The 26,691-nt window shown below is 46.8% G+C and overlaps 1 protein-coding gene across 1 annotated transcript; it reads right to left on the reverse strand.

The window, feature by feature from the left end:
• ADAMTS15 (ADAM metallopeptidase with thrombospondin type 1 motif 15) lies at positions 1-23,640 on the reverse strand. The gene is made up of 8 exons (XM_016137946.2): positions 22,313-23,640; positions 11,594-11,726; positions 10,959-11,126; positions 10,438-10,721; positions 4,990-5,167; positions 3,746-3,927; positions 3,461-3,636; positions 1-1,561 (listed from the first exon to the last, which is right to left on the reverse strand). The coding sequence occupies exons 1-8, from the start codon at positions 23,267-23,269 to the stop codon at positions 787-789; spliced, it is 2,853 nt and encodes a 950-aa protein (XP_015993432.1). The 5' UTR covers positions 23,270-23,640; the 3' UTR covers positions 1-786.
• Positions 23,641-26,691: the final 3,051 nt, after the last annotated feature.

The following is a 26,691-nucleotide window of genomic DNA, read 5'->3' on the forward strand; positions in this document are numbered from 1 at the left end:
TAAGTTTCGGCATCTTTTTAATAGTCGGATCCCTCTTTAAGAAGACAATAGGCTCCCTACTGACTTCCTATCTCTACCTGCCAAGTCTCAGAGGACACCTTCCACTAGTGTGGCATCCTGGATAACACAGGGAGAAGAGGCGGCTCTTTAAGGAAGTACCAAGAGTAGAATGAAGATGAGGAACCTCGGAACCCCCCTCTACATTAATGTCTTTTCAAACAGAGTGGCCCAGGCTGCAGGTATATTACCCCCACTCTCCCCTCAGCTCCTGCTCACCACCCACCCATTTTTATTGTTCAGTCCATGTCAGTTAGAAAAGGAAAGTGGGCTAAAAGCACCTTGTTCAGAGATGGCTCAGAGCCACTGCAGCCACCTGAGGGTGCCAAGCTGCTGGGCCATGGCTCTTCCAGCAGCCTGTAGCCTCCCTTACGGGGGCCAAGGTCCCTGAAGTTCTGCCTGGGAGGTGCTCGTCCTCCAGGTCCTTTGGAACCTGGGCCCCTGCCCCAGCACCTACTTGCCCAGCACCCGCACCTCTCAGCCTCTCCCCGAGACTGGGCTCCAGAGGAGCTGGGTGTGAGGTAGACTGTGCATTAGTTACTCAGCTCCCCTCCCAGGCCAGGGAGGAGGAGGGAACGGCTCACCCCCACCCATGATCCTTTTCCCTGGATGTGGTGACATCGTGGCATGGGCCCCTGGACACTGCCCTCTGCCCACAAGCTCCAGCTAGCCAGAACACCGACAGCACCAATGGGGTGGACAGTGAGGAAGAGAAAGGGATGGTCCTATTCAGCATGGCCTCAAGATGCAGAAGTCCAGTTCTTGGGGCTTCCGGCGCAGGTTGCACTGGTTCCGGGCCAGCAACCGCCCTCCATGACCCAAACACTTGAGTGGACGTCTTTTGAATCCTCGGCCACAGCTTTTGGAGCACGGCGACCAGGCGCCAAGCTCCCAGGTTGGGCAGGGCTCCCCACAGGCTCGCATCTCCACTGGCCGACGGGTCGCATCGCAGGCAGATGCTGAGCGCTGCCCCAGGGAGCCATGACAGACCACTGCCCGCTTCTGCAGGCCACTGCCACAGCTCACGGAACAAGGCCCCCAGCTGCCTGCCACCCAGCGTGCAAGGGGCCTGTCATCCGGCTGCTCCACTTGATTGGAGAGGCTGAGGACGCTGTTGTGGAGCATGGAGGGGGCTCGGGGGTCCTTGGGGTGGGAGGACTTGTCCTCCCGGGGCTCTTTGGGCAGATAGAATGAGTAGCGAACCCGCGGTGGTGTCATCTTCCCCACAGAAAGGACCTCCACAGTCAGGGGTTCCAGGATGGGCCGGGAGGCCTGCAGGCTCTCCACCGCTGTCCCTGTGCCACTGTAGCGCAGCAGGCTGCCCTTCACCACCAGGTCCCGCTCCATAGGTGACACCACAAAGTGCCCGTTGAGCAGGTACTTGCCTTGGCTGTTCTTTAGGGCAAGGTAGTTGTCATCTCCAATCAGCCCTTTGTAGCCACGCTGGCGGATATCGATGCTCGAAGCACCTGCAGGGATGGCCACCACAAAATTGTAGCCGTGCCTGTGGTAAGAAAAGAATTGTGCATTACACAGATGCCTGGACTTAAGGACCTCATTTCCTCTAAAGTCATAACTGATGGCCCTTTCACAAAGCCTGGGGTAGGTCATGAAGATGGCAGAGAACAATGACTAACAGGCTGCCTCAGAGGACCATGGAGGCTCACGAGCTGAAAGGCAGAAGGGAGATTGTCATCAGGTCATCTGAAACTAAATATGCTGGCTATACTGCCTCATGATCTTTTGTCTTTGATGCATTCATATTTTGGTGAATTCTATCATGGGAGTAAAAGCAGAGTGTTGGAGTCAGAGGGATCCCTACCACACATTTACCGTTGGCCTTAGATAAGTTACTTAGCTTCTCAGTTTCTTCACCCATAGATAGAGCTCATAATCATATGTATCTCATCAAACTGTAATTAGGATTAAACAGCTATAGCACATAAAGCATGAAGCATAGTACCTGGCACCCAGTAAGCACTCAATAGATATGATCTATTTGAAGGAGGAAGAGGAGGAGGGAAAGGAAGAGGGAGGAGAGATAAGTCTGCAGTCCTTGAGTCCAAGTGGGGCTGAGGCCTTCATGCAGAGGGACACACTAGCCCTAGAGTCAGGGGCCCAAATCAAGCCTTGACTAGGACACCAACTCCCTGGTGGCTTTAAGAAAGTCAGTCTCTCTGGGTCCTGGTGTCCTTGTTTATACAATGAGCAGTTAAGCTGATTTCAAAGGTTCCTTCTAATAGAAGCACCTGCCATTTGACCAGTGAAGCAAGTCTGGAGATATTGACCTTCGATTCTTCACTTGGCCTCCCTACCGCAGATCCCTGTGAAGGGAAGCCTAGGACACCACCTGCCTGTAGTGTCCAAGCTACCAGGGAAGTTGTCCACCTCAGGGCTCAGCATTGGGCCCTGTAACCAGGAAGCAGGGCAGAAGGGTGGCGTGGGTGCCTACTCAGCCAAGGCTCTTGGGCAGCCATCATCAGCACCTGGCCTCCCAGGTTTTCAGAGTCAACTGTACCTGCCCCTGAAATGAGACCTCGAGGGCTCTGCCTGCCCCAGCTGCTCCCAGAACATGGGTCAAGACTTTCAAAGGGGCATATTCCTCTGGAAAAATTAAAAGGGAATGTGCTGAACCTCAGAAAGCACAAGCTGGGGAGCCCCAAGCCCTGGAGTTGGGAATAAAAGAAGCCTGAAGGCATTTTTTCAGCTGATGCCAGCACAAGTCTCCCAGGAAGTGGGGAGTCCCTCAGTCCCAGCCTCTCACTCTGCCTCTCTCTACAGTTTAGTGCCATTCTCACTTTAGTCCCCAAGGCCAGAGCCTCAGGCTCATAAATAAGGGGAGACAGTCACATTTTGCCTCCAGCACAGGTACATTTTGTTATCATTGTCATAAACATTTAGCAAGCATTTATTATGCATCAGGTACTACGTGAAGCATTTTACTTTGACTAATTCCTTAAATCTTCACAGCAGCACTACATGAAATATGTTAGTGACATGCCCACTTTATAAGTAAAGAAATCTATTATTCTAGAGGATGCAGCACTTGCTCAACATCACCCAGAAAACGGGGAACTAAGATCAAACCCATTACCCTAGAATTCTAGAAAGACCCTAACGACTCTCTGCCATCTCCCTGAACAACTAAATAACTATTCTCTGTTAAATGGTGTCCTCCTCAAGCATTCATCTTTGCATTCATCTTTGTTTGCTGAATGAATGAATGAATGAATGAATGAATATCATACTCAGAGAAGAGTGTGAGTGGCCTCTACAGCAAGCGTACTGGCCAGGATCTGACATATACCCCAATCTAATGCCAGCTTCCAATGCCTGGACAAAATGCCACTCAGCCCTTCTCCCTGCTGCACCCTGGCCTTACTCTCCAGGTCCCAGAACTCACATGGGCTTGGTGAAGAGTCCTGTCACCTTCTTACAGCTCTTATTGTCTCCCCCACACACCCCACATTTGTCAAACTTCTTTTTTGAGCCCAGATTTCCATCGCAGCCAGCCTTGATGCATTTGCCCTGGACACAGACCGAGGTTGAATCAGGGGTACACAACGTTCCATCCACCACCTGCAGTACCGCCAAAATGGGGGAAAAAAAGGAGAGAGAATCAGCTCAAATGGGTTCTCGCCCCCAAAACCTTGAACCCGTTCTGACCTCTTGCCCCAGGCTTGCTCACCTTTGGTGCCAGCACGTAGAAGTAGCCAGTGCCATTGGCTCGGCAGATGAGCTTGCACTTGTCCTGAGGAGACACGCCTGAGTACTTCGGCACCCACACCACAGCAAGGGTGAGCCGGTTGGTGCTGTGGTTGTAGCCATTGAAGGCTTCACACTGCTCTTCACGGAAGCTCTTGCCAGAGGCTGGGGAGGGAGAAAGCAAGAGCAGGAAGCTAAAGGGAAGGGCCAAGGTGGGGACAAAGGAGAGAGCCCTCCCAGGGTGCTCAGCCTCCCATGGCTCTAACCAGCTCCTCCTCAGCCTCAGTTGAGTGATCCTCAGGCCCAAAGCCACGCATCTCAAAGGACTAAAGTAGACTGGGACCACAGGATGAAGGGCACAGATTGTAATGCATCTCCCAGGTACTGTGCCAGCTTCTCCAGGAATCTGGTCTTAAACCGCCCCCCTTCCCGCCCCGCTATAACAGGTATCCTAATCCTTTACGCTATAGAACCCTTCAGCAGTCTACTAAAAGTGTTTTCAGAATATCATTAAATGCATAAAATAAATTACATAGACTGCAAAGAATACCAATTTACAACTATTGATCTTTTGAAACATATTTATGATAAATGATTACTTATTAACACATTAAATGACAAGACTCAGTAACAAGTCTATAACCACTATCATTTTAAAGTAGTGACAAGCAAAAATGGCATTTTAAGAAATCTACCACAACCGAAATGTCATATGAAATATCTATGATTTCTCTTAGTGGCAAAGTCACTGGTACTGCTACTACTAGTATTATAGCAGCTTTTTAAAAGAAATAACTAAATTTTAGATAGAACAGTTAGTAAAAAATACTAAATTTGTAATTGAAGGAAATTCTAAAGTTTAAAGTTAAAAAAACATTAGTAAAAATAGATATAATTTTCTTCCCACCTAACTTCATGGGCCCTGGATGAAGAATTCCTAAATGAAGATGGGCTTGGGACTACTTAACTGAGAGAACTTCTAGTGTATCATTCCCTTGGGCCATTTAACCTCTCAAGTCTAAGCATCCTAAAGAAAGCACCCTTGCCAAAGGAGTGGACAGAGAAATGATCCCCAGAGGAATGAGCACCAGTGCACTCCCAAGCTCCGTCCTAAGGCATAGAATCTTGATTGTAGTAGATTTGTGGCCATGAATCACCCAGAGTGAGGGCTGTGACCTCCAGCATGGCCTTTCCCAGGCCCTGGCCACCACTACCCTCCCTCCTTACCTGTGCTGGGGCAGGGTTCGAGGCTGCAAGATCGGTATTTCACCCTCACTCCCTCGCAGTATTTGCCCCCATTGGCAGGGGTGGGGTTGCTGCACTGCCTCCGGGCCAGCTGCACTCCCCCGCCACAGGTGCGAGAACAAGGGCCATAGGGCTCCCATTTGGCCCAGGAGCCATCCACCTGTGAGGAAGAATCTGTTATACTCTTGCAGAGGTCAGGATACCACACCCACAACTAAGTATGCAGAAGGGTGACACTGGTAGAGCCTCCACAGTCCCATCCCACTGGAATGAAATCCACTTTGTATCACCAGGGAAAACAAATGATCGGTGTGCTCAGGGCCTGCACAACACTTCAACCTATCACTTAGCAAAAGCCAACTGCTCCCCAGTATAAATAAGACTGCTCAGAAGAGAGGCGTCTTGGGCTGTGGAGTCAGGTAGCCAAGTTCTACAATCTCCTCTGCCCTCACCAGGTGGATGGTCTTGAGCAAGTGAAGAAACCTCCTTAAGTTTCAGGCCCTTCATCTGCAAAAATGGAGCCCATGATACTCAGGCGTATGCTCAGATGGAAGATTTAAATGATGCAACATGTATGAAAAGTCCTAGTACTGTGCTTGCCACCATTTAGTCCTAAGTTTCTTCATATTTGTTATTAGTGTATTTACAAAAGTTTCTAGATCTAAGGTGGGGCCAGCCCCCATTCTTGCCAGTAAACCTTGTGACCATAGACATCTGAATATTTTTATCTATAAATGTTCTATAATTCAGACTTTTCACCAAACCAGACTGATCTTAACCTCATTAGGGGGCTGAATTTGAAAAAGTTGCAGTATAAGCAGTTCTAATGTTTGTGCTAAGAGGAGATAGACATAAAAGACTATTAAGCAATCTTAGAACTCTATTTGGATTTAGGGTGAATTATGCAGTGTTGTCTTATTTTTTAAGAGGGTGGAGAGGGGATAGAAAAGTTACAGTGTTCATTATGTTTTTCTTATGATGACAGTAAAGTGAGTTTTTAGCCCCTAAACACACATCAGTTGAGCAATAGAGGAAGCAGCCCTGTTGTACAAGCCTGGGATTAAAACACTGTTACAGATCATCCAAAGCCACTAACCCACATGGAGCTAATCAGAAACTGGCTACATGCAGTATAAACACTTTAACTTATGTGTATATTCAGCATATTTATTCTATCTGTCCTTCTGTCAGATAGTTCTTGTTTCATTGTGTCAACGTGTCTGTTTCATCCTGTAAAAAAAAAAAAACACTTTCCCTTAGCCCTGGTTTCTCCTCACACCAATGCCCCACCTCGTTCCATCCTTTCACTTCTAAGAGAGTCCTCTACATTTGTTCTTTCCACCCCCTCCCTGCTCAGGGTCTTGCAATACGGGTTTTATCCTTACCACATCATGGAAGCTATTCTCAGTCTGCAAAAACCTTCTAAAGACTGGAAGAGTCCATGCCGAGGCCTGGTTCTCTCCAGTTTCTCTGCAGTACTTAATATAGTTTCTTTGGCTTCAAGACCATGCTGTAGTTTTTTTACCTGGCATTACTTCTTCCTACCCATTCCCACAAGAAACATTCATCATGTTCCTCCCATGTGCCTGCCATTCATTCGTGCATCCACCAAATATTTGTTGAATTCCTACTACATGCCTGACACCCTGTGCAAAAAAGTCCTGCCCTCAACGCTATTGCGACCCCTAGCAGGGGAAAATAAACAATTAAAATAAGCCTGTTCACTCAGAGTGTCAAATGAGGTTAAAAGCAGATGGGAGAGAGATGGGGAGGACCTAGATGAGTTGGGGTACTCTGTATTATAATGAGTCAGAGAGGCCTCATTCTTGAGGTGATGTTTGTGTAGAGGCCTGAAGGAAGTATAGGAGTGAGCTATGCAGATATTAGGGAAAGAGTATTCCAGGCTGAAGGAGCAAATGCAGAGACCTGGAGGAGGAAAATACCTAGAGTACTCTAGGGTCACAAGAGCAAGAGAAGCAGGCAATGAAGGCAGATACGGCTCATTCATTCTGAGTGAGGGGCAAAGCCCAAGGAGTGGCATGACTTGATATATTTTAAAGGAACATTATGGCCGCTATGGTTGGAATACTCTGTTATAAGTAAGATCAGAAGCAAGCCAATCAGTCAGGGAGCAACTGTAATATCCCATGGGAAAGGGGTTGGTGGCTTGGACCAAGGTGACAACAGATGAGGTGGTAAAAAATAGTTTTTTTGAAGGTAGAGTCAACAAGATTAGCTGAGATATTGAATGTGAATTGTGTAAGAGAAAAAGTGTGTTGGCATGGGCAACTGGAAAATGGAGTTTCCTAAGAAGGTTTAGGGGAGATAACCAGGAGCTCGCCTTCCCAGATGTTGTGTTTATGATGCTTATCAATTATCATAAGTGATGGAGGTGTCAAGATTCAGTAGGACATTCAGGTCTGTAGTTCAGGGAATAAGTCTGTGCTGAAGTTATAAATGTGGGAGTCTTCAACATAGAAATGTTAATAGTGTTTAAAGCCAGTGGTGTAGACAAATCACCTAAAAAATTAGTGTGAATAGTGAGGAAGGCTAGGGACTGAGTCCTAGAGTTCTTCTACACTGGGAAAAGAAGAATGTGAGGAAAAACTAATAAAGGAGACTGAGAAGGGGCAGCTTGTAAAGGAGGAAGGAACCAAGAGACAGTGATGACTTCGTTCCCAGAGGAGAGAGTAGTCGACACACAGATGCTGCTAGCAGGTCATGTAACATGAGGAACGATGACCAATCATTGACTTAAGCAATGTAGAGTCCAAGTAGTGACTTTACAAAGAGTCATTTTGGTGGAACGGCATGAGCAAAAGCCTGACTGGAATGAGCTCCAGAGAAAAATGGCAAAACAGGAATTGGACAGTTTACACAACACTTTTGAGAAACTTTGCTGTTAAGGGAGTCAGAGAACTAGACTGAGATATATAGAAAAGAAGTAGGAAATTGACAAGTTTTGTTTTAGACAAGAAAAATTACAGCAAGTTTGTATCCTGATAGAAATGATTCAGCCTAGGAGAGGGAAAAATCTGATAATGCAGAAGAGAGAGATGAGATGAGAATTGTTAGAGCATTTTCCTCAAATAGACAAGAGGAAAAAGTGTTTCAGGACAAAGCACAAAGCCCTGCCTCAGATAAGAGCATGGATAGCTCATCCATTGTCAAGAGTATATGAGCACAGGAGTGGGTCAGATGGTCGAAGTAGTGGTGGAAGTTGGTAAAAGTTCTCTTTTGATTACTTTACTGCTTCTTTTTTCTTAGTGAAATAGAAAGGTCACTGGCAAAGTGAAAATTAGGAAGAAATGGTTGCTGATGAGAGGAGAGAGGTGGTGAAGGTATGAAGTAACAGCTTAGGAGGTTGAGAGAGTGAACAAACTAGGGAAATAAATCGGATATGATTCCTGAGCAGCATTATGGACCCACCTAAGTTTTCAGATCATGAATGTAAACTGAGGTCAATAAGCACAATTGCATGTCTTTCTTCAGCCATATTCACCTATACTGACATAATCGAGTAGATGAGAGAGTTGGATTTCCCCCAGGGTGGTAGATTATCCACATGAATATAACAGAGAGAGACAGGGGCATGAGAGTCAAAAGTGTAAGCAAAAGAATAATTTTAACCATGAACTACAGAATTACAGCTCAATTAAGAGGTTGGTGAGGGAACGAGGAGATTGAGAGGTAACGGAACAATGGTTGGATCAATAGATCATAGGTCTAGATGGGATTGAAGAACTGCTGGAGTCCAAACACTACAGAGAGTGAGCTGGGAAAATATGGCCTTAGTGGTCAGAGTGGTACTCTTGGAACTGAGGTCACTTGGGGGTTGTGGTGGTTAACAAGATAAGCTTTGTGTTTGACCTTGGCTGACTTGAGCAGTGTCCTATGTCACTGGCTAGTTAAAGCAGGGTGTGAAGGGACTGTTCAGAAAAGAGATAAAGAATATAGAGGATTTTGCTACTGATAGACTGATAATTCTAGAAAACATTTGAAAAGATTGTGCTTCTCGGATCATATTTTCCTATAGCTGATATTCCTTTTGACCTATCTCCTTATCCTCCTAACTCATATTCTCAAGAGCAGAAACTGACCATGACTGGCCTGCCCTAAGAATTTTCTAGTCTAAATATATCATCTTGTTGGTCAAGGCAACTGCAATCCAGCCCCAAACCATCTTTCCAAAGATGATTCTGATAGAGCCCTCATCCACCCAAGCTTCCAGCTAACCCTCCTCCTTGTCTTTGCTCCATCTCTGCTTCATCTCTCTTTACCCTATTCTCAAGCCTCTCTTCAAATATGACCCTTCATCAGAGTTTTTTCCAACCCTTCTAATGATCATTAATCTATATCTCCTATTCTTTCATGACACATTTCACACATCTGTCTTAACATATAGCAAACATCTCTTTGTATCTTGTGTTATAGTTTCAGTTCTAGCTTCCCAACTAACCTGTGACCCCTCTGAGACATAGCCCATGTTTTATTTATTTTTCTGACCGCCAATGTATCTTACACAGTTCCTTGAACACAGAGAGTTGTTGCCTAATAAATGGCTGAAGGTTTAATTAAATATATGTTCCCAGCACAGCAAAAATTGCATAATTCTATACCACACCCATCTCAGGGCAATTGCTAAAGAACTTGGTGAATGCTTTTTTATTATACTGCCTCTGTGTACATAAAACCCCAAGCCAAGCCCTCCCACAGCCAGGCCAGGGTGGGGAAGGGATAATTCTCACCGGAATCAAGGGAGAGAAGAGAGTCTTATTCCTGACTAGAAAAGTACAAATTCCTTTACTACCCCAACCCAAGACTTGAAGAATAGAAAGTTTTTATTATATTCGGAGAATATGTGGGGCTTTAAATTTGAATTTATTCTGGTTTGATTACTACTCCTACTTATTAGGGAAAAATAACTTTTGCTCAATTATGTTTCAGTTTCAAAAAATGACAATCACAACAGAAACTGAAGCTTGGTTCATGATGTAGTAAATTACTGAAGCTTGGCCAGAAGTCTGCTTTCTTTTAGCTTTGAGCCTTGTTCATCTATGGCCCAAGGGGTCCATGGAAATGGAACACACTCAGAAAGAACTGACAAGGAAACAAAGGAAGGAATCAATGAATGAGCAACTCTGAACATCAAGAGTTCGGTTTGGGGGCCAAGACAAGGTGCAGAGCTCAGTGCTGGGACCCCTCACTCTGACTGAAGGGCTTTCCCTACTTGTCTAAGACCTCATTAAGTTCTCTGACTTACCATGTCTTTTCTCTCCAGTCTTAGAGTTAAGAAGGGGATAGAACCACAGACAGGAAAATTGAGGCACAGTATAGCAATGCAATACAGTTATGGCCACATAGCAAATTTGGGATGGGACAGGTTTTCAGTGAAGACCTCCAGAATCTACTCAGCTCCAGCATACTCACCCTGTATTTATTGAGATTGTGCCTCTCCACACAAGTCCCCTTGAGGCAGAACTTGCCCTCACCACAGCTGGTGCCGTCTGCCCAGGGAAAGTGGCGAGTCTGGCACACCATCTGCCCCTTTGCCTTTCCGGTGCACCACAGTTTGGTGCAGTACTGCATGTAGGGACAGGGCTTAGAGCCCACACCAAAGGCCAGCTCACACTGCTGGCTCAGGGTGTAGCTGGTACCCGGCAGGTCCTCGGGTAGGGCGATGGGCTTGCTGGGTTGGTCCAGAAGGCAGTCGCCTGCAGAGAGTCAAGGGTATTCATTAGGGATGGGCTGAGAAAGGTGAGGCTTGGCTAGCTAGCCAGTATCTAAATGGTAGGCAGAGAATGAAGCAAGGGGCAATGGAATGGACCCACTTCAGATCCCAACTCTTTGAGGTCACGCACTCCTTAGGTAACAGAGGACAGGTTCAGAGAAGGGGTGAGCACTGGCAGCAGTGACAGCACTGATGCTCTTCCTCTGTCATCCTGGCTTACCATGCCCACTGTCCAGGAAGTCGGTGATGATAGCAGCACTGCAGGCTGACCAGGGATTGGCACGGTCAATCTGAATGAGCGTTGGGGACATCATGTGGTTGGCTTGGAGTTTCCCAAACACCTCCTCACAAACTTTCACATTGTCGTGGGGCATGTTGAACACATGGCCTGTGGGTGAGGCAAGAGGATTCAGTGAGCTGTGCAGTTTAGAAGGCATGGGGGTGAGTGGGGGGAGGATAAACTGGGGAAGCTAGTGTCAGTGGTTTTCAGGCTGGTCATTTCCACCTATTGATAGATTGCTTCACAAAAGTTCCCAAGATCGTGTCCTTGTGTTCTCAGTGGGCACAGTGAGGATAGTGGTGTATTTAATGTACTTTCCTCTTAGTGCTCAATTAAGACACTCCGACTGCTAATGTTCTCAGACGATATCACCGGCCAACTAGGCTGGGGCAATTGGAGAAAATCAAACAAAGCCATTGCTAAGAAAGCCCTGAGAGAGGATCCCTAAGGCTTCAGGACATGAGGAAGCAAAGACATGCACATGTGTCTACATCTTGCCCAAGTACCCAGGGAATCCCAGAGGGACTCTGGAGGGGAGCTCTCCTACCCCATCCAGGAGCCCTTTCCAGACTTACCCAGCTCATGAGCAGTGGTGAAGGCTGATGGGAGCCCATCATCCTCGATCACTGAACAACTTCTCTTGGGGTCGCACATGGTGCCCACGTCAGCCATGCCCAGAGTGTCACAGGTGGTGGCTCCACACAGGTCCTGCCAGGACAAGGGAGAAGCAGAAGACAGCCAGAAGTTAGAGGCAGTAACAGAAAGGACCTGTAAGGAAGAAAGAGCATTCCAGTTCATCCTCATTATAAGCCTAACCAGGCACAGCACCTTGTCAGCCAGGCCCTTTTTTCCAGAGGGCTGTGAGTTATTCAAGGAATCAACCCAAGCTGAGGGAGAAAACTTCAGGAAGAAAGCTCTGTGGCTCACGAACCCTATCCAGAGAAGTCCTGTGGGAGGAAATTAAGAGGTACAAAATTACAAAGCCCATTGCTTTATATAGAGTTGGTCTTCCAGGCTGGATACTGGAAACTCCCACAACTGGGCGAGGCTCTGGTCACTGCCTGACTGAGGCAGGTGTGGGTGGAAAGCAAGCTCACTCTCCATTTAGTCAGCTCTGTGCAGCCTCGGTTGTGGCTGAGCAACTGCCTTTGGACACCCATGAATTAAGCTCAGACTCTCAGCCAAAGTGTCATTGGCCAAGGACCCTCCCACACCTTAGATCTGGCTTCTTTGGGTTGAGAGGAGGCAGTGAGGTGCATACAAGCCCCTATCCAGGCATAGCTCAATTGCTACAGAAGCTCAAGGGTACCGTAGGCTCAATGACTGCTAGGGAAAAAAAATTAAATGGATCGTGACCTAAGTTCCCTCTTGCAACAGGAGATAGGGCTTCCAGCAGCAACCTTGAAATATGCACTTCCAGGAGATATGGAAAGGCAAAAAGGGGTTCCTGGGGTGGATATCTCAAAGAACTCGTTGAGTGTTATGAGCCAGCAATGCATCTAGATACCTTAAGAGCCCAGGATTTGAACATAGACTAATACACTGTTGAATCAATGATGCTGGCATTCTCCTCATTACATCCTTGCCTCTAATGTGCATGGCCTTTTACAGCTAACAAGAAACTATTACATGTATCACCTCATTTAATCACCACAACAGTTTTAGGAGGCAGATATATTATGATACTTATTTGTCGAAGGTGGAAACTAAGACTCATGATCATAGTTAACCATAACAATGACTTATTGAATTGTCACAACATCCCACTGGAATAATGACTATTATTATCACCTTCCACAAGGAAGGTAAAGCCCAGACAGGTACAAGTCTCAGGCAGAAATGTACCATCAAGGTCTGTATCATTGGACACTCAGTGCTCTTTCCCACCGCATCACAGCTGACTCCCCAGCAACTCCTGAGCTAACAGTCCGGAGAAAGAGCTGTGTGTGTTCTCCCCTGGGAGCCAAGGTGTTTATATAAACACATACAAACAGAGCTGTTCTGTTTCCTTCTTTTTGGGGCTGTGTGCATATACATGTGTGTGTGTGCAGGTACACGCTGACGTAGGGAAAAGGTAAGCAGCAGAGTTAGTGAGGCTAAGGGGCATAGGAAGAAAAGTGGTCATAGTACAGAAAATCAGCAAAATTTAATCCAAAGCACTCAGAAGTTTACCACCTGAGCAGTCAAACTTTGCTTCCCACGGTCAGATTATAGTCACATCTTCTAATGAGTTAACAGTTATTCCAAACAGAGAACTGCCAGGGTGATCAGACTGAACCCAGAGTCAACCGACGGGCAAAATGTATGCCCAGCCTTGATCTGCAGTCTTGTGCTCATACGTGGCACTTCTTCCACTTCCTGTACCCCCATGGGGTGGACCTCCCTTCTTTTCTACCACCCTTCCCTCTCCAAAGGCTTACTCCCCCAGAAAGTTCTCCATCTCCAGAATTCTGAAACTTAGAAGACAACTGCTGTCAAATCTTGAGAGAGGAAGTTCACCTGACAAGCAATTTAGGGAATCTGGCTGCTGAGGAACAGAATCGAGTCACATGGACCAGCTTGTGAATGTAGTGGAAGGGGGCCCAAGACGAAGAAGGAAGGAATAAAGGTTAGTGCAGGACATAAGGAAGTGGGGCGAGGAATGGGGCCCGCAATGGGGCCCATATGTCCCTGGACGCTAGAGGACAGGATCCCTACTAAGGCTGTAGCCTCTGAAAACTCTAGCCAGGTGGTCACAGCCTATAGGGTAAGCATGTTACACTGCCCTGGGGCCACCACGTCTACTCACTGCTGGCCTTGCGTAAGAGAGAGAGGGCACAGGAATAAGAACTGAGAAGTCTAGATTCTGGTCCTGGACCCATCACTTAAGTAGATGTGTGACTTTAGGCAAGTCACTTCTCTCCTCAGGGCCTAATTTCCTCCTCTGGCAAAGGGCCAATTCTCACCTAGAACCCAGACTGTACCAGTGATTTAAGTCTCTGCTCCTTCCCCAATCCCAGGGTGCTCAGCCCCTTCTGGTCTTGAAGGTTATAAAAAGAACACAAAGACTGATATACTTTTAGAATGGAAACACCCTGAGAATGATATTGTCCACTGACGCATGTTGTGTAGGATAAAACTAACTCACAGAAAGTGAAGGTCACCCATGTGGAAGTTCAGAGTCTTATCCTCCTCTGCTCATCAGAAATGGCTAGAGCAGATGGGGAGCTCAGACTGCGGTCTAGGCAACCACTGAAACTCAGCTGGTCAGCAGGCGCCTCTGTGGCTGAGAGGTCCTTAAAGCCAAAAGCCTCCTTCCTCTCAGGGAGGGTGGACTCTCTGGAGCAAAGACATGCAGCTGCAGGCCCTTTCTGGCCAGAAGCAACCTGTTCTTTCCATCAAGAAATCCAGTTTCCCTGGATCAAACAAAAGGAACAAGGAAAGAGCCGGCAAATTTCCTGAGGGTCAGGGTATAGCTGAGAGCAATCCTACAGTAACAACCAGCGTCTTCATTGCGGGAAGATGCAGCTGTCTGGTATCAGAGGCTCTGCCTGCTCCTCTTCCGCCAGTCAGATTCACTGGGCCTTAGTCCTGTGAATGTCGGCAAGCAATGTGCGGGGCCCAACGGTGCCTGGGACCTCGTTTGTGGCACTGAAGGTCTCCACCCTTCTGGAATGAACTCAGATACACACAGATTGCTTTAACCTCTTCAGCTCTGGCTCTTGTCTCCAGAAATAGAAACTGTTCTGGTTCTTTCTGCTTGGAAGGTGTAGGCACTTCTCAGCACAGCCACTACCTGCCTCACTGCTTCTGATGATTCGTCATTTCTCCTTTTCCAGATGACAGCTGCTTTTCCAGATGTCCCAAGAATTATCTTGGCTAAGAACCTAATCCTCTTGGGTTATTCTCTTCTAGCTGTCCCTTTCTATAAAATAATTTAGGCTTGGATTTGAAATCATGGGGTTTGAAAGTAAATAGATAGATGATAGATAGATAGATAGATAGATAGATAGATAGATAGATAGATGATAGATAGATAGATAGATAGATAGATGATAGATAGATAGATAGATAGATAGATAGATAGATTGATAGATAGATAGATAATATAACACCTTGCAGTGGCTGGATCCATTTTACCAAGGCTGCTCTCTACATGGCCACCATGACTACCACCAGCTGTCTTCCCTACTAACCACCTTCCCACCTCCTCTCATTTCTCCTGCCATGTACCGGGGTGCTCAATATTTTCCAGCAATTTGGAGAGACCCACAAAAATCAAGCACATTAACAGAAGATACATGTGTTCTCAGGTAGCCAACTTCCTGCTCACATTGAACTCCTAGCATGTGAATCAGTGTCCATGTTCATGGCCACATCATAGCATTCGATATTATACTCACAGAACTTCAGAGCCATCCTGTCTTTCTGCAGATGAGCAAACTGAGGCTCAGTGAACTCAGATTACTCACCCAAGACTACATGGCTAGTTGGTAAAGAATGGGGTCCTAAATCCATGCCTTGTAACACCAAGGCCAGCATTGGTCTTTGGTCTGAATTGCACCACATTAGTTAGGATGTCATAATTACTGGTGAGAACCATCTGCACTAGTAGTAATACTGTCCCTTTAACTTGTTTCCCATCTGAATCTCTTATCATGCATCACTATATTTCCCCCATCTAACCCAAAACTTGTTTATAATCCCCAGGAATGGGAGGACCTTGCTTTGCTAGAAGAAAACAAACAAACGAATAAACAAACAACAAAAAAAACTCTAGCACTTCACAGTGCCAGGGCGACGTGACTAAGAATGCCTGGTGAAGAAGAAGATAAAAGGCCCTATACCTTCCGTCAGCAGATTCGGTTTCACTGGAATGCAAACCCCTCAAGATGTACAAATGTTATCATAGCAAGAGACTGAAGTAACCAAAATAAGAACTACCTCAATGCAGATAAGAGGAACCCAAAGCTTTCAGGAAGAACAAACTTCTCTGAAAATCATCAGTTCAAGAGGGGGTACATACCAAATATAACAACAGTAGATAACATTTATTGAGTTGTTACTCTGTGCCAGACACTGCTCTAAGAGCTTTATCTTTATTAACTCTTTGAATCCTCACAACAGCTTTCTAAAGGAGATATCATTATGAAGCCCCATCTTACAGATGAGATCTAGAGAAGATAAGTAACTAGGCCAGGGTCAAACAGTGAGCCCAGGTTAGATAGAGAGGGAGGGGCTGCAGAAAGGTTGAAATCCAGGCAGTGCAGCCTCAAAGCTGAGCTTTTCCCACCAGTCCATACTGTTTCCGGTGCACACGTACCCCAAGAATGAATGGGCTGGGGAGTCTCTAGAGGGCAAGGTTATCCCCCAGAGCACAGGCTGGTCTCTGAGTAGCAAAAGGCCAGAGGAGAGGATAATGGTGGGATTAAGTGCCGAGAGTGCTCTTAGAGTAGTGTCTACACTGCCTCCCTAGATGAGTAAGCCCCTGGCTCCGTGCCCCACACCTGCATTGACACACTGATCCCATCCCTGCTGTCTGCCCTGCCTCCGGGCTCTTCACTGGGGCTCCTCTTTTCTCCAGGGAAAAACCTCAGGCAAAGAGCCAAGATGAAATGACAGAAGAACCTAAGACTCCCTCTCTCAACCCTGCAGCCTGACAGCCTAAAATAATGTCGGTTAATGATTCCCAAAAGGGGAGGTAAACTGCCTCTGCACCCATAACTACATGCAGTCCTCTCATTAAGTCAGCGCCTTCCTTTCATGAACATATACTGAACAAAGGTGTGCGGGAGCCCATCAGAGGGCAACAAAGCTGTAAAGACATCAAATTAAAGGAGCTTACAATTCAGTGGGACTGGCAAATGCTGGAGTCCATAGATTCCACACAAAAACAGGAACATGTCATCAGACAAGTGTTAAGTAAACTTATAAGGGCAATGGGACAAGGTTATCCCAAATGTAAATTCTGGCAAAGGACCTAAGGTAATCATTCAACAAAAACAAATATATACAGTAGTCCCCCTTATCCACAGGTTATACCTTCCAAGACCCCCCTGGTGGATGTCTGAAACCGAGGATAGTACTGAAATCTATACATACCTATATGAAAGTTTAATTTCTAAATTAGACTAAAAGTTATTTGAATGTGTGTGTGTCTCTCTCAAAATATCTTATTGTACTGTACTCACCTTTTCACCTAAAGCACTTTATGGCTTCTCATTGGCATGCCCAAACTGCCAGCATCAGTACTCCTGTACTTTGGGGGAAGTAAAATAAGTGTTACTTAAACACAAGTACTGCAATACTGCAACAGTCGACCGCTAACCCAGAGAGTGACTAAGTGACTAGTGGGCAGGGAAAGTCTACAGCATAGAGAATCCATACAAAAGGATGATTCACATCCTGGACAGAGGGAGTAGGACTCACAAGATTTTATCATGCTACTCAGAATAGCAGCATAATAAATGAATGATTGAATGAATGAATGAATATTTATTTCTAGAAGTTTCAACTTAATAATTTTGGACCTGGTTGACCTCAAGTAACTGAAACCATAGGTAAGAGGGGACTAATGTACTGAGCAACTAAGGTAGTGATGATAACAGTGGCCATTAACTGGGCGCCTATGCTAGAACATTTGGTAACTTATCCTCGCAATGGCCTTTTAAGTTAGTTACCATCATTGCCATTATCCTCATTCTACAGGTCAAGTAGCTGATTCATTCAATGTGAGTTGATAAAACTGCAAGTTTTAAAACTCAGCTCTGCCCACCTCCAAGCCTGTGTTCTTCCCATTGTGCCAAGCGACCAAGTCCAAGAGTCAAGGTGAGGTGAAGGTAAGTGCGGAGTGACACAACTGAAGAGAGGTTCAAAGTAAGGAAAAGAGCAAGACCTAAGGATGGAGAAAACCCCATTTGCCTTCTTGACTAAACCAGTGTTTAAAAGAAAGATTCCAGTGCACGTTACCATTGTATGACTTGCTTGATGTAATTAAGAAAAGGAGGAAGAAGAAGAATCACCCTACAAGTCAGGGAGCAATCCCATTCTACTCTTTCTTCTCCCCCGACCTTCCTCCCAGAAGGAGTGGTATTGAGTTTCGTTTTAGTGGTATTCACAAACCATTAAACACCAAATCTAAAAATGCCCCTCTCTGTTAATATCTTCCAAGGTCTAACTTCAAAAAAAGATCCTGATAAAATTATAATTCTTTTTACTGTATTGGGAGATATGTATAAAATACATATTATCATTTTATTTTTTAACATTTTATTTTTTTACCTGAACACTAAATTTCACTGCCATATTGCGACTAGTTTCTTATAGAAAGAATGACTTCTATTTCAAAAGAGGTTCCAGAATGCCGTTCCACTCTGCATAGTTTAGAAGATATCCCCTCAAAAGATATAAATGTGCTCAAGGCCCAAACAAGAAACTCTGAGCTTTGGCTTGTGAGAGATGGAAAGGTGAAAGTATGAATGAAGAAAATCAAAGAGAAAGGAAAGATGACTAAGAGCCTGCCTCAATAACCCCAAAAGAGAAAGAGGAGAGCATGAAGAATACAGGGAGAGAAGACAAGGGAACGACTTAAAGTGATACTAAGCCTGACAGAGGAAATAAAGTGAATGAAGGAATAGCAGGCAGAAAACCCACAAATCATATAAATCCTAAGAAAACAAAGTCGATCTAAAGGAGGAAATGTCACAACAGCAAACAGATGGTTGAATAGAGGAAAGGAGTTCTACAAGGTAGACAGCAAGCTTCCTTCCCCATTATCACCAGCTCCCCACCTCAGTGCCCTTCTCCAAGCCTGTCCCTCTGAAGGCTTCCCAGGATCCAGCAAAGAAGAATGATCCCCCACTGGGCTTCCAATAGTGGAGGGTTCAAGCCTCCCCCGGGGCACTTAACATACCATATTATATAAAGCTATTTCCCTGTTGGGCTCCCTGACATGTAGTGAATTCCTGGCAGCCAGAGGACACATTTTACTAATATCAGTGTCTGCAGCCCTGGATAGTTCTTGAAAATAATAGATGCCCAATATGCATTAAAAGAAAGGATGAATAAATTAAGGAAAGCTAGTCTATCACAAAGTTACCCAAACAGCAGAGGTATTGGATCCTGAAGAGAGAAGATGGGAAAAAACAGTCCTACTGAGTCTTAGCATGAAATATTGGCTCTTGCTGCCCAATGCAACTAGAAGCCACAAAAACCTTTCTCCCCATAGAAATAAATGTCCACCCAGAAAGACTGGCTCTACTTCTGCACAGTCCTGGTTCCAATCCTGTGCTGACCTCACCCTCCTGTTATGAGGCTGGAAGCTGATCGCTTTGCAAAATCAGATGTGCTCTCTTTCTCTAGACACATGAACTTTTTCTGAATCTTTAAGTAAACTCTGCAAATTGTCAAAATACTTGTCATACGATCGATTTTTTCTCCTTTGTGCATAGTAAAGAATACTCCCTGGGTCTTGTCTTCCCAGTGTTTTGATTTCAACACCCCACACCCCTCCCTCTGCCTGCCAAGAGAGGACATCAGCATCTCCCCATAGCCTGGCCCAGAGTCGTTTTCATGCACTGCAGCTCTGTAGGTGGAAGAGGGCGCTGCAGTGCTGCTCTCCTCTCTGGTACCCCTGACACCTGGAGCTGTAAGGGAACAAGCCCGACCCTTTCCTAACCGCTTTCTCCCTGTGGAAACCACAAATAGAGTATGATTAGTCAGAAAAAAATCACTAGCCATGTTTCAGATTTCTCTGAGGGAACTAAGAAATAGGTGACTCTACAGGTGTCCATCAGTTCCCGATCCCGTATAGATAAAAGGTGATTTACAAAGTAAGCACATTTCTAAAAACTTCTTATCCAAATAAACTACATATTTTTTACATATGTGTGTAACAGGTACATAATATATATCCAAATTTTAGTTTGAAATGCATCAATTACACTAACATTATAAATAAACCAGATTTAAGCAGAGCAGCTCATACATCTGACTTAAAGGATTACTACTCACCCTTACAATGTAAAACAAAAGTCCCTCTTGTGTTGGAGAGTAGCAGAAGACTCCTCGAGGTTCTCGGAGACCATATCTGCCCTAGTTTAGAAAGAGCAGCTGTGCACGCATGCTCTCATCACATACCGTACCTTCCTAAGGGAGTTCAGAAATGAGCAATTCCTAAGACTCTGAGAATGCAGCAGGCCCTGAAGTCTGTCCTGGCAGGGAGGTGAGGGAGCACTGTTTACTCTAAAGCATAAAGCACATACTTGAAGGATAGAGCTGCCAACACAACCTCCCCTCTTTCCGGTTTTGCCCTCTAGACATCTAAGAGAAGGACAGCTTCTAAAAGTCACATCTTGTACATCGCTGCTTCCGAGCCAATGGTCATACATCTTGTACCCATTATGCATGGTCGATGCAGCCCCCTGGGGGTCCAGCACACACCACTGACAAACAGAAGCTGTCACGCTGTTTGATGGCTTCTTCCTCAAAAGGCAGATTCTTCTGATGTCATGGCTCATATTCCTCGCAGGAGTCTTCTTTCTAGGGCTGGTTTCAAAAGTCGGCCTAGCCACTAGGCAACAGAGGCTGAGGTCTGATACTTTAGAGCCAGCAAGTGACCTCCACAGGGGCATCCCAGGTAGCAGATCGACAACAGCTGTTTTGCCCATTAAGATATCCTGTTCTCGGCTTTTGCTTTTTTCCCCCCAGCAATCTGACTGCCAAGTTGGTGTGTGTGCAGAGGTTGAACACCTCCTTTGTAGTTTCCCCATGACTCAGGCAGCACTTGTAGGGGCCGGGCGGTGGCAGCTCTACAGACCTCAATTGGAAGAATAAGTGCAAGGAAACAGACGCAGGCCAAAGACCTCCCTAGAGAAACCAGGTGGTGGGAGGAGAAGTCTGGGAAAAGAGGAAGTTCAACTCCAGGAAGAGACTAGCTGTGCCAAATGGGTTAGTGTGGAAGACGCCAGCTCCAGCCCCGTGAGCACCAGTCCAGCTTCGAGGGGCCATTCAGAAGCGGTAGAGATTCAGAGCCCCACCGATAACTATGGATTCTGTTCCATCCCCAGAATGCTGTGGTTAGAATAACAAAACAAGAGCATGGCACACATTCAAGTCTCAGCCCCCCAAATCAGAGGAAGCAAGTCATGTGGATATCCCTTTTCCTCCCAGTCTCCAGTATCTGATAAATTGCAAAACTTCAAAACACCACTCCTCCATTTACAAATCTAAATTCTCATAGATCCATAGCAAAAGGCAGAGTTGCTTTTCTTTTCTGGTTTTCTGATCTGACCGACCGTCTTTCTAATCCCAATATTCAGTATCTTGCCAACCCTGTAGCTAGGGTCTCTAAATGCTCTTTACTGTGCTCATACCACTTCTACACTGCAGCAGAAGCTGGAGCCCTACAGCTAAGGGTGGTCATAGGAAGTTTCAGTGAGTTGGGGTCATGAACGACCTTACCTACCCTGCTCCATTGCATACAACAAGGCAGACGGGTCACCCTCTGCCAACAAGGACATGGGAAAATTGAAAGTGATATTCCCAGCTCACCTCCCAGGGAAACTCCACTTGAAACTCTAGGCTCCAAACAGGTGCCCTAACTAGATTGCCTGCTCTGAATGGACTGGAAGCCCCTCAAAGAGCAGACAAGCTCAGCACAAAAGGGTTTAAGAGAGACAGCAATGAAGGAGAGAGTGATCCTGGTACTTCAGTCTGTCCTTTCACTGCAACCCACAAAATATCCCAAATGACTCCCTCCATCCAAATCCAGGTTTTCCAGACCCAGGACAGAGAGGATAACTGAACATGTTACCCACGAGAAATGCAGCCAGGCGCTGACCTGGGCGGTGTGGATCACCTTTCAATTCTACAAGCAGAGGAGGAAACCTGGGAGGTGTCTGAAAGGACTCAGCCGCCCCAATAGAAAGGAGCAGACCTCTCCCGCCCTATCCAAAGCCATCGTCAGAGCGCCTCCTATCCGCTTTGGAGACAAACTGCGGCTTCTGGGCGGCAACTTCCTGGGTTCCGGCCCCTCAGCGCCTGACCTAGGAGGCGCTGATTGGCCAAGCCAGGCCAACACCTTCTGAAGGAGAAGGCTCTCCCCCACTGGCCACGTGTATCCAGACACACGTGAGCTAGAGCTCTGCGGAGGGTAGAAGCGGACTCTCCCTAGAATATTCGAAATGAGACTAGAAAGAGATCGACGAAATTTAAATTCGGGGGCATTGCCCAGAATAAAGGGCATCTGGAGAGCTAGGGGCCGTGCCCTAAAAAATGAAGCTATATCAGTCCACAGAGGTGACAGATCAACTCACCTGCCTGGTGAAGAGGATGGCGGTGTCCCAGTACTCAGGGTGCTTGTCACTCACTTTGTTCAGCTTCTTCTGCCAGGCGCAAAAGTTACGAAGCGTCAAGGCCGCGTTGCCCGTGACCTTGGGCCCCGCGTCGCGGTCTCCAAGAAGCAGCACCTTGACCACGACGATGTTGATGGGATTGAGGATGCTGGGATGGCGGTAGAGTTGAGCCGCCGTGGCTAGCAGCGTCAGCAGATAATGCTCCAAGTCGGCACCGTGGAACTTGACCATTGACTCGTCTGCTACCACCAGTGTCTCCACGTACCGAGGGATAGACACGAAGCGCTTGGCGCGCCCAGACCTGCGCCGGCTGCGACTCTCCCCTAAACCGGTCCGCCGAGGCTTGTAAGAGTCCAAGGCCCGCAGGATGGCCGGGTTCCAGCCTGAGGCCACTCCGCAGCGAGAGGTAGGATCTCCCAGAGTCCCGCCGGGGACGCCCCGCCGTTGGAGAAGGTGTGCGCCCTGGCTGTTGCTGTGCGCCGCGGGCGCACTGGCGTTGGTCAGTGGACTAATGACGTACTCGGCGCCTCGGTAGCCGAAGGCTCCGCGTAGCCCCCCGCACAAGCTCACAGCAGCAAACGAATCCGGCTCGGCATTCACGTCGCCAGAGTAAAAGCAACGTCTCAAGACTGGAGCGCTCCCGGTGAACCCTTGGAGGGGGACGCCCAGATGCTCAGTAAAGAAGGCGGGCGCCAGGAACTGAGCATCCGGTGTCAAGTGTAGGTAAAAGTCCTCTTGAAACGCTGTGATCTGAAAAATGAGCCCCTGATCCCCGGGGTCCTCTGGACCGCGCCGGTAGTAGTGGCGGCCGTTGATGTCCGGATCCAGTCGGATGGGCACCACCACCTCCCACTCTGACTCTGAGCCGCCCGCAGTTCCCGCGGCGAAAGTCAGGGTTAAGATGCTCAGCAGAAGCATGGCGCCGGGCAGCGAACCGCCGCGGTCTCGGAGCGGCAGCCGGCACGATCTCTGTGCAGCCCGCGCACCGGAACCACCAACGCTGCGGGCAGCCGACAGCTCCCAGAAAGGAGAGCAAAGGGAAGGCGACTCCTCCCAGAGCTGTGAGAGGCCGCCGGGTAGCCCGCACCTACCTGCGCTTTCCCCAGCAAAGCGCGCCCCGGGAGTTTAAGTGCAATCGCTGTCAAGTGCAAGGACGAAGACTTGCAGCCGAGAACTAGAGCGAGGTGCCGGACCGCTTCTCCGAACAGCAGCTACTCCTAGCGCCACAAACCCTGAGCTGGGCGAGCCTATTAAAGGCCCTTTCCTCTTTGGACTGCCCAGTCGGCGCCCCTCCCTCTCTCCCCTCCCAATCTCCCAAAGCTTGAAGCCCCGAGCCTCCAGGGGCCACCGAAGAACTCGGTCCCGCCTCCAGAGCCGAGAGCCACTTGGCGGGGAGGGAGTGGCGTTGCGCTGAGGCAGGAGGCGTGGGCTGGCCAGAGAAACCAGCCCTGGAGTCTCGGTTCGCGTTTTGCCCTCACGTTATGCCCCAGTGCCCGACACATCCGTTACTTCGGTTCCAGCGTGTATCTGTCCATTCCCTGGATGTTAGTCTCTATCTCGAGGCAGTTTGGGTGAGGAGCTGAGAATGAAGACCCAGCACGGATCCCGTCTCCCAGCCCCTGTTGTTGCAACATCCCTGATGTTTTCATCACAATATCCCCTGAAAGACCCAGAACCAAGAATTATCCCTGTAAATGTCCTACTGCCAGAAAGGCAACTTCCCAGGAACATGGAGAGCCTACCTGGAACCCAAGGCCACCTAGGCCCACAGTCTGCCCAGGGAGCTGTGATGCACTGGATGGGCTGGTGCAGACTGTTAAATTTTCAGGAATTTTGCCAGTCAACCGTTAAACATGGTCATTATTAAAAATTAATTATATAAACTCACAATTATGAATTATGCTTAAAAACAAATCCTATCACTTCTTAATTGACTATCATCTATGCCTTTGAGCCTCTGAACCACCAGCCAGCCCTCCAGGACAACTCAAAGAAGAGAGCAGAGGGAGGTGGAAGTAAGATGGAAGTGCTAAATGAAAGTAAGACATTTACTCTCCATCTCCCCACTCAGGGACATCACAATAAGAGCTTGGAATAGGTCCTGGTAGGAGTAGTATTACACCAAAATCAGCAAATGCTACCACTCAGGGCTTGGGGAGAAGAGGGGAGCCCTCTGGTCAGCAATGACCAGCACACCAAGGCCTGGAGAGGATATGGAGAAAGAGATTGTCTTCCTGCCAGGGAGGGGCTGAGGGACCCGTGGACATAAAAATCAGAGGATGCTTCCTCCATGAGTTTATCTCATTTGATCCTTGACCAAGTATCATGCAGGGCACTGGAGTGAGAGGCTGAGCGTGATTCATGAGGACAGATCAAGCCATGAGTTTCCATCTAGTTTGGAGGGGAGTCCGAGGAGCCCTGTCTCAGGCTTTGGTCCTCCAGATCCTCCTTATCGCTTGGTAAAATCAATGTCTTTCTTCTGCCGAGGAAGAAAGACAAGAAAAGTAAGGAAGGTTTTCCTCATCTCTCCTAATACCTAGAAAATCTTCCCAGAACCAACAGGCTCTGAGTTGAGTTTAGAAGAGGTGAGGACAGGAAAGGGATGTATATAGTGATCTGAAGCATAAAAAGGAGATGGTTCGATTGAAAGAATTTTGAAATTTTCTCAGGGAAATAGCTGCTCAGATAAACAACTCTAGTATTGAAGAGAAGAGAATGCTGGGACTGGTCCATCAGTGAAGAGCACTTTTTGCCCATTATCTTCTCCCCATAAAGCAACCACTCTTCAAAGAGCATCCTGGGGCCTTTGAACAGGAAGACTGCCCAGATGCCCACAGTTCTCCTGGGGGTTCTCTTCAATTGAGATGCATGGGGCTGAAATTCATTATGTGAATGAGTAAGACATGAGTGTTATGCCCTGTAAATGAAAGGGAGAGTGTGCATATGGAAGGATTCTGTGTGAGAGAGAGGGAGTTCAAGTTTACTTAGGACTTGTGCTTTTGAATGTTTAAAGAAGGACTATAATTAAAGAGAAACTCAGACAACCAAGGGCAATCATAAGGCAAGCAATTGTTCTCCTACATGAAGCAGCTTAAATGGTGAGTTACAAGGTTTCCAAAGACATTTTACTTTCACTGTGATCAATGGGATTTGGCAAGGGCTACAGCATGTCACAGCCCAGTCACAGCCCAACTGTCTCACCCCTGAGCACCAAAACCAAACAGAAGTATGGACTTTCTCAAAGGTACTAGCATACATTGAGCACTTACTCTGTGCTAAGCACCACACCAAGAGTTTTATGCACATTATCATGTTTAATGCTTGTCTTTTCCTTCTCGGGAAGTTGCAGGTCTGTCCGATCACTTTGCCAGGGGTTCCTAACCAGGAACTGAGGGTTTAGGGATCTTCTGGAGTGCATACAGCACTAGAGTAGAAGTTAGAAGAACTCAGCATTGATACTCCATTTACAAAACTGATCTGATTCTCTGACTCTTAATTTTGTCACCTGTCAAAAGAAGAGAGATTATCCTAGGCCCAAGGTCTTCAGTCACAAGGCTGCATGAGAAATCTCTGGTCTAGATAAAATAGAGATCACTCCTAGATCAAGCATTACATGACTGTTTGAAGCCTGTGGAAGGCAACACAGCATGATGGCTTAAGAGCCCAGGCTCTGAGTACCTAGATGTTCATCCTGGCTCTACCAATCTTAGCTGTGCAATTGTGTGTAAGTTAATCTACCCCCTAAGCTCCAGCTTCTTCATTATTAAAATTAGGATAATAATGTTACCCATGTCTATAGTTACTATGAGAATTATATAAGTTCTTACTTTAAAAAGTGCTTAATACATAAGAATAGTTTTTTTAAATATGACCTAACAGTACTATTATTATTATTGTTGTCATTGCTGTTGTTGTTATCATTATTATTTATTATTATCACCAAACCTTACTTGGCCCTCTGAGATGACTGCCATCGTCACCTTCTAAAATTTTCTGGTATTCCTTACAAGGAAGGGAGGAAAGCTTACGGGAACATCCTCTCCCAGCTCTGCTCAGGGACTTCCAATGTCAGGTCAGCAGCTCCACTTCCATATGAGGACTCTGTAATTTCCATCCTCTTGTTTCTCCCTGTCCTCCATGATTTTTGAGAAATAAAAAGCAACTCCTTCCCCAAAATAAAGAACGGGGTCCTCGCCCATGCTGTCAAATCTAAATATCTCAGGTTGGCCGTTTATGCCTTTCGACAATTAGTTTCCCCTCTTCATGTCCTTCAGCTCTCAACCCAAGTACCAGGCCTCAGCGAGGCCTCCCAAGGCTACCCAGCCAAATAAGCTCCAAAT

Source organism: Rousettus aegyptiacus, unplaced genomic scaffold (genome assembly GCF_014176215.1).
Source record: "Rousettus aegyptiacus isolate mRouAeg1 unplaced genomic scaffold, mRouAeg1.p scaffold_m13_p_5, whole genome shotgun sequence".
Lineage (NCBI taxonomy): Eukaryota > Metazoa > Chordata > Mammalia > Chiroptera > Pteropodidae > Rousettus > Rousettus aegyptiacus.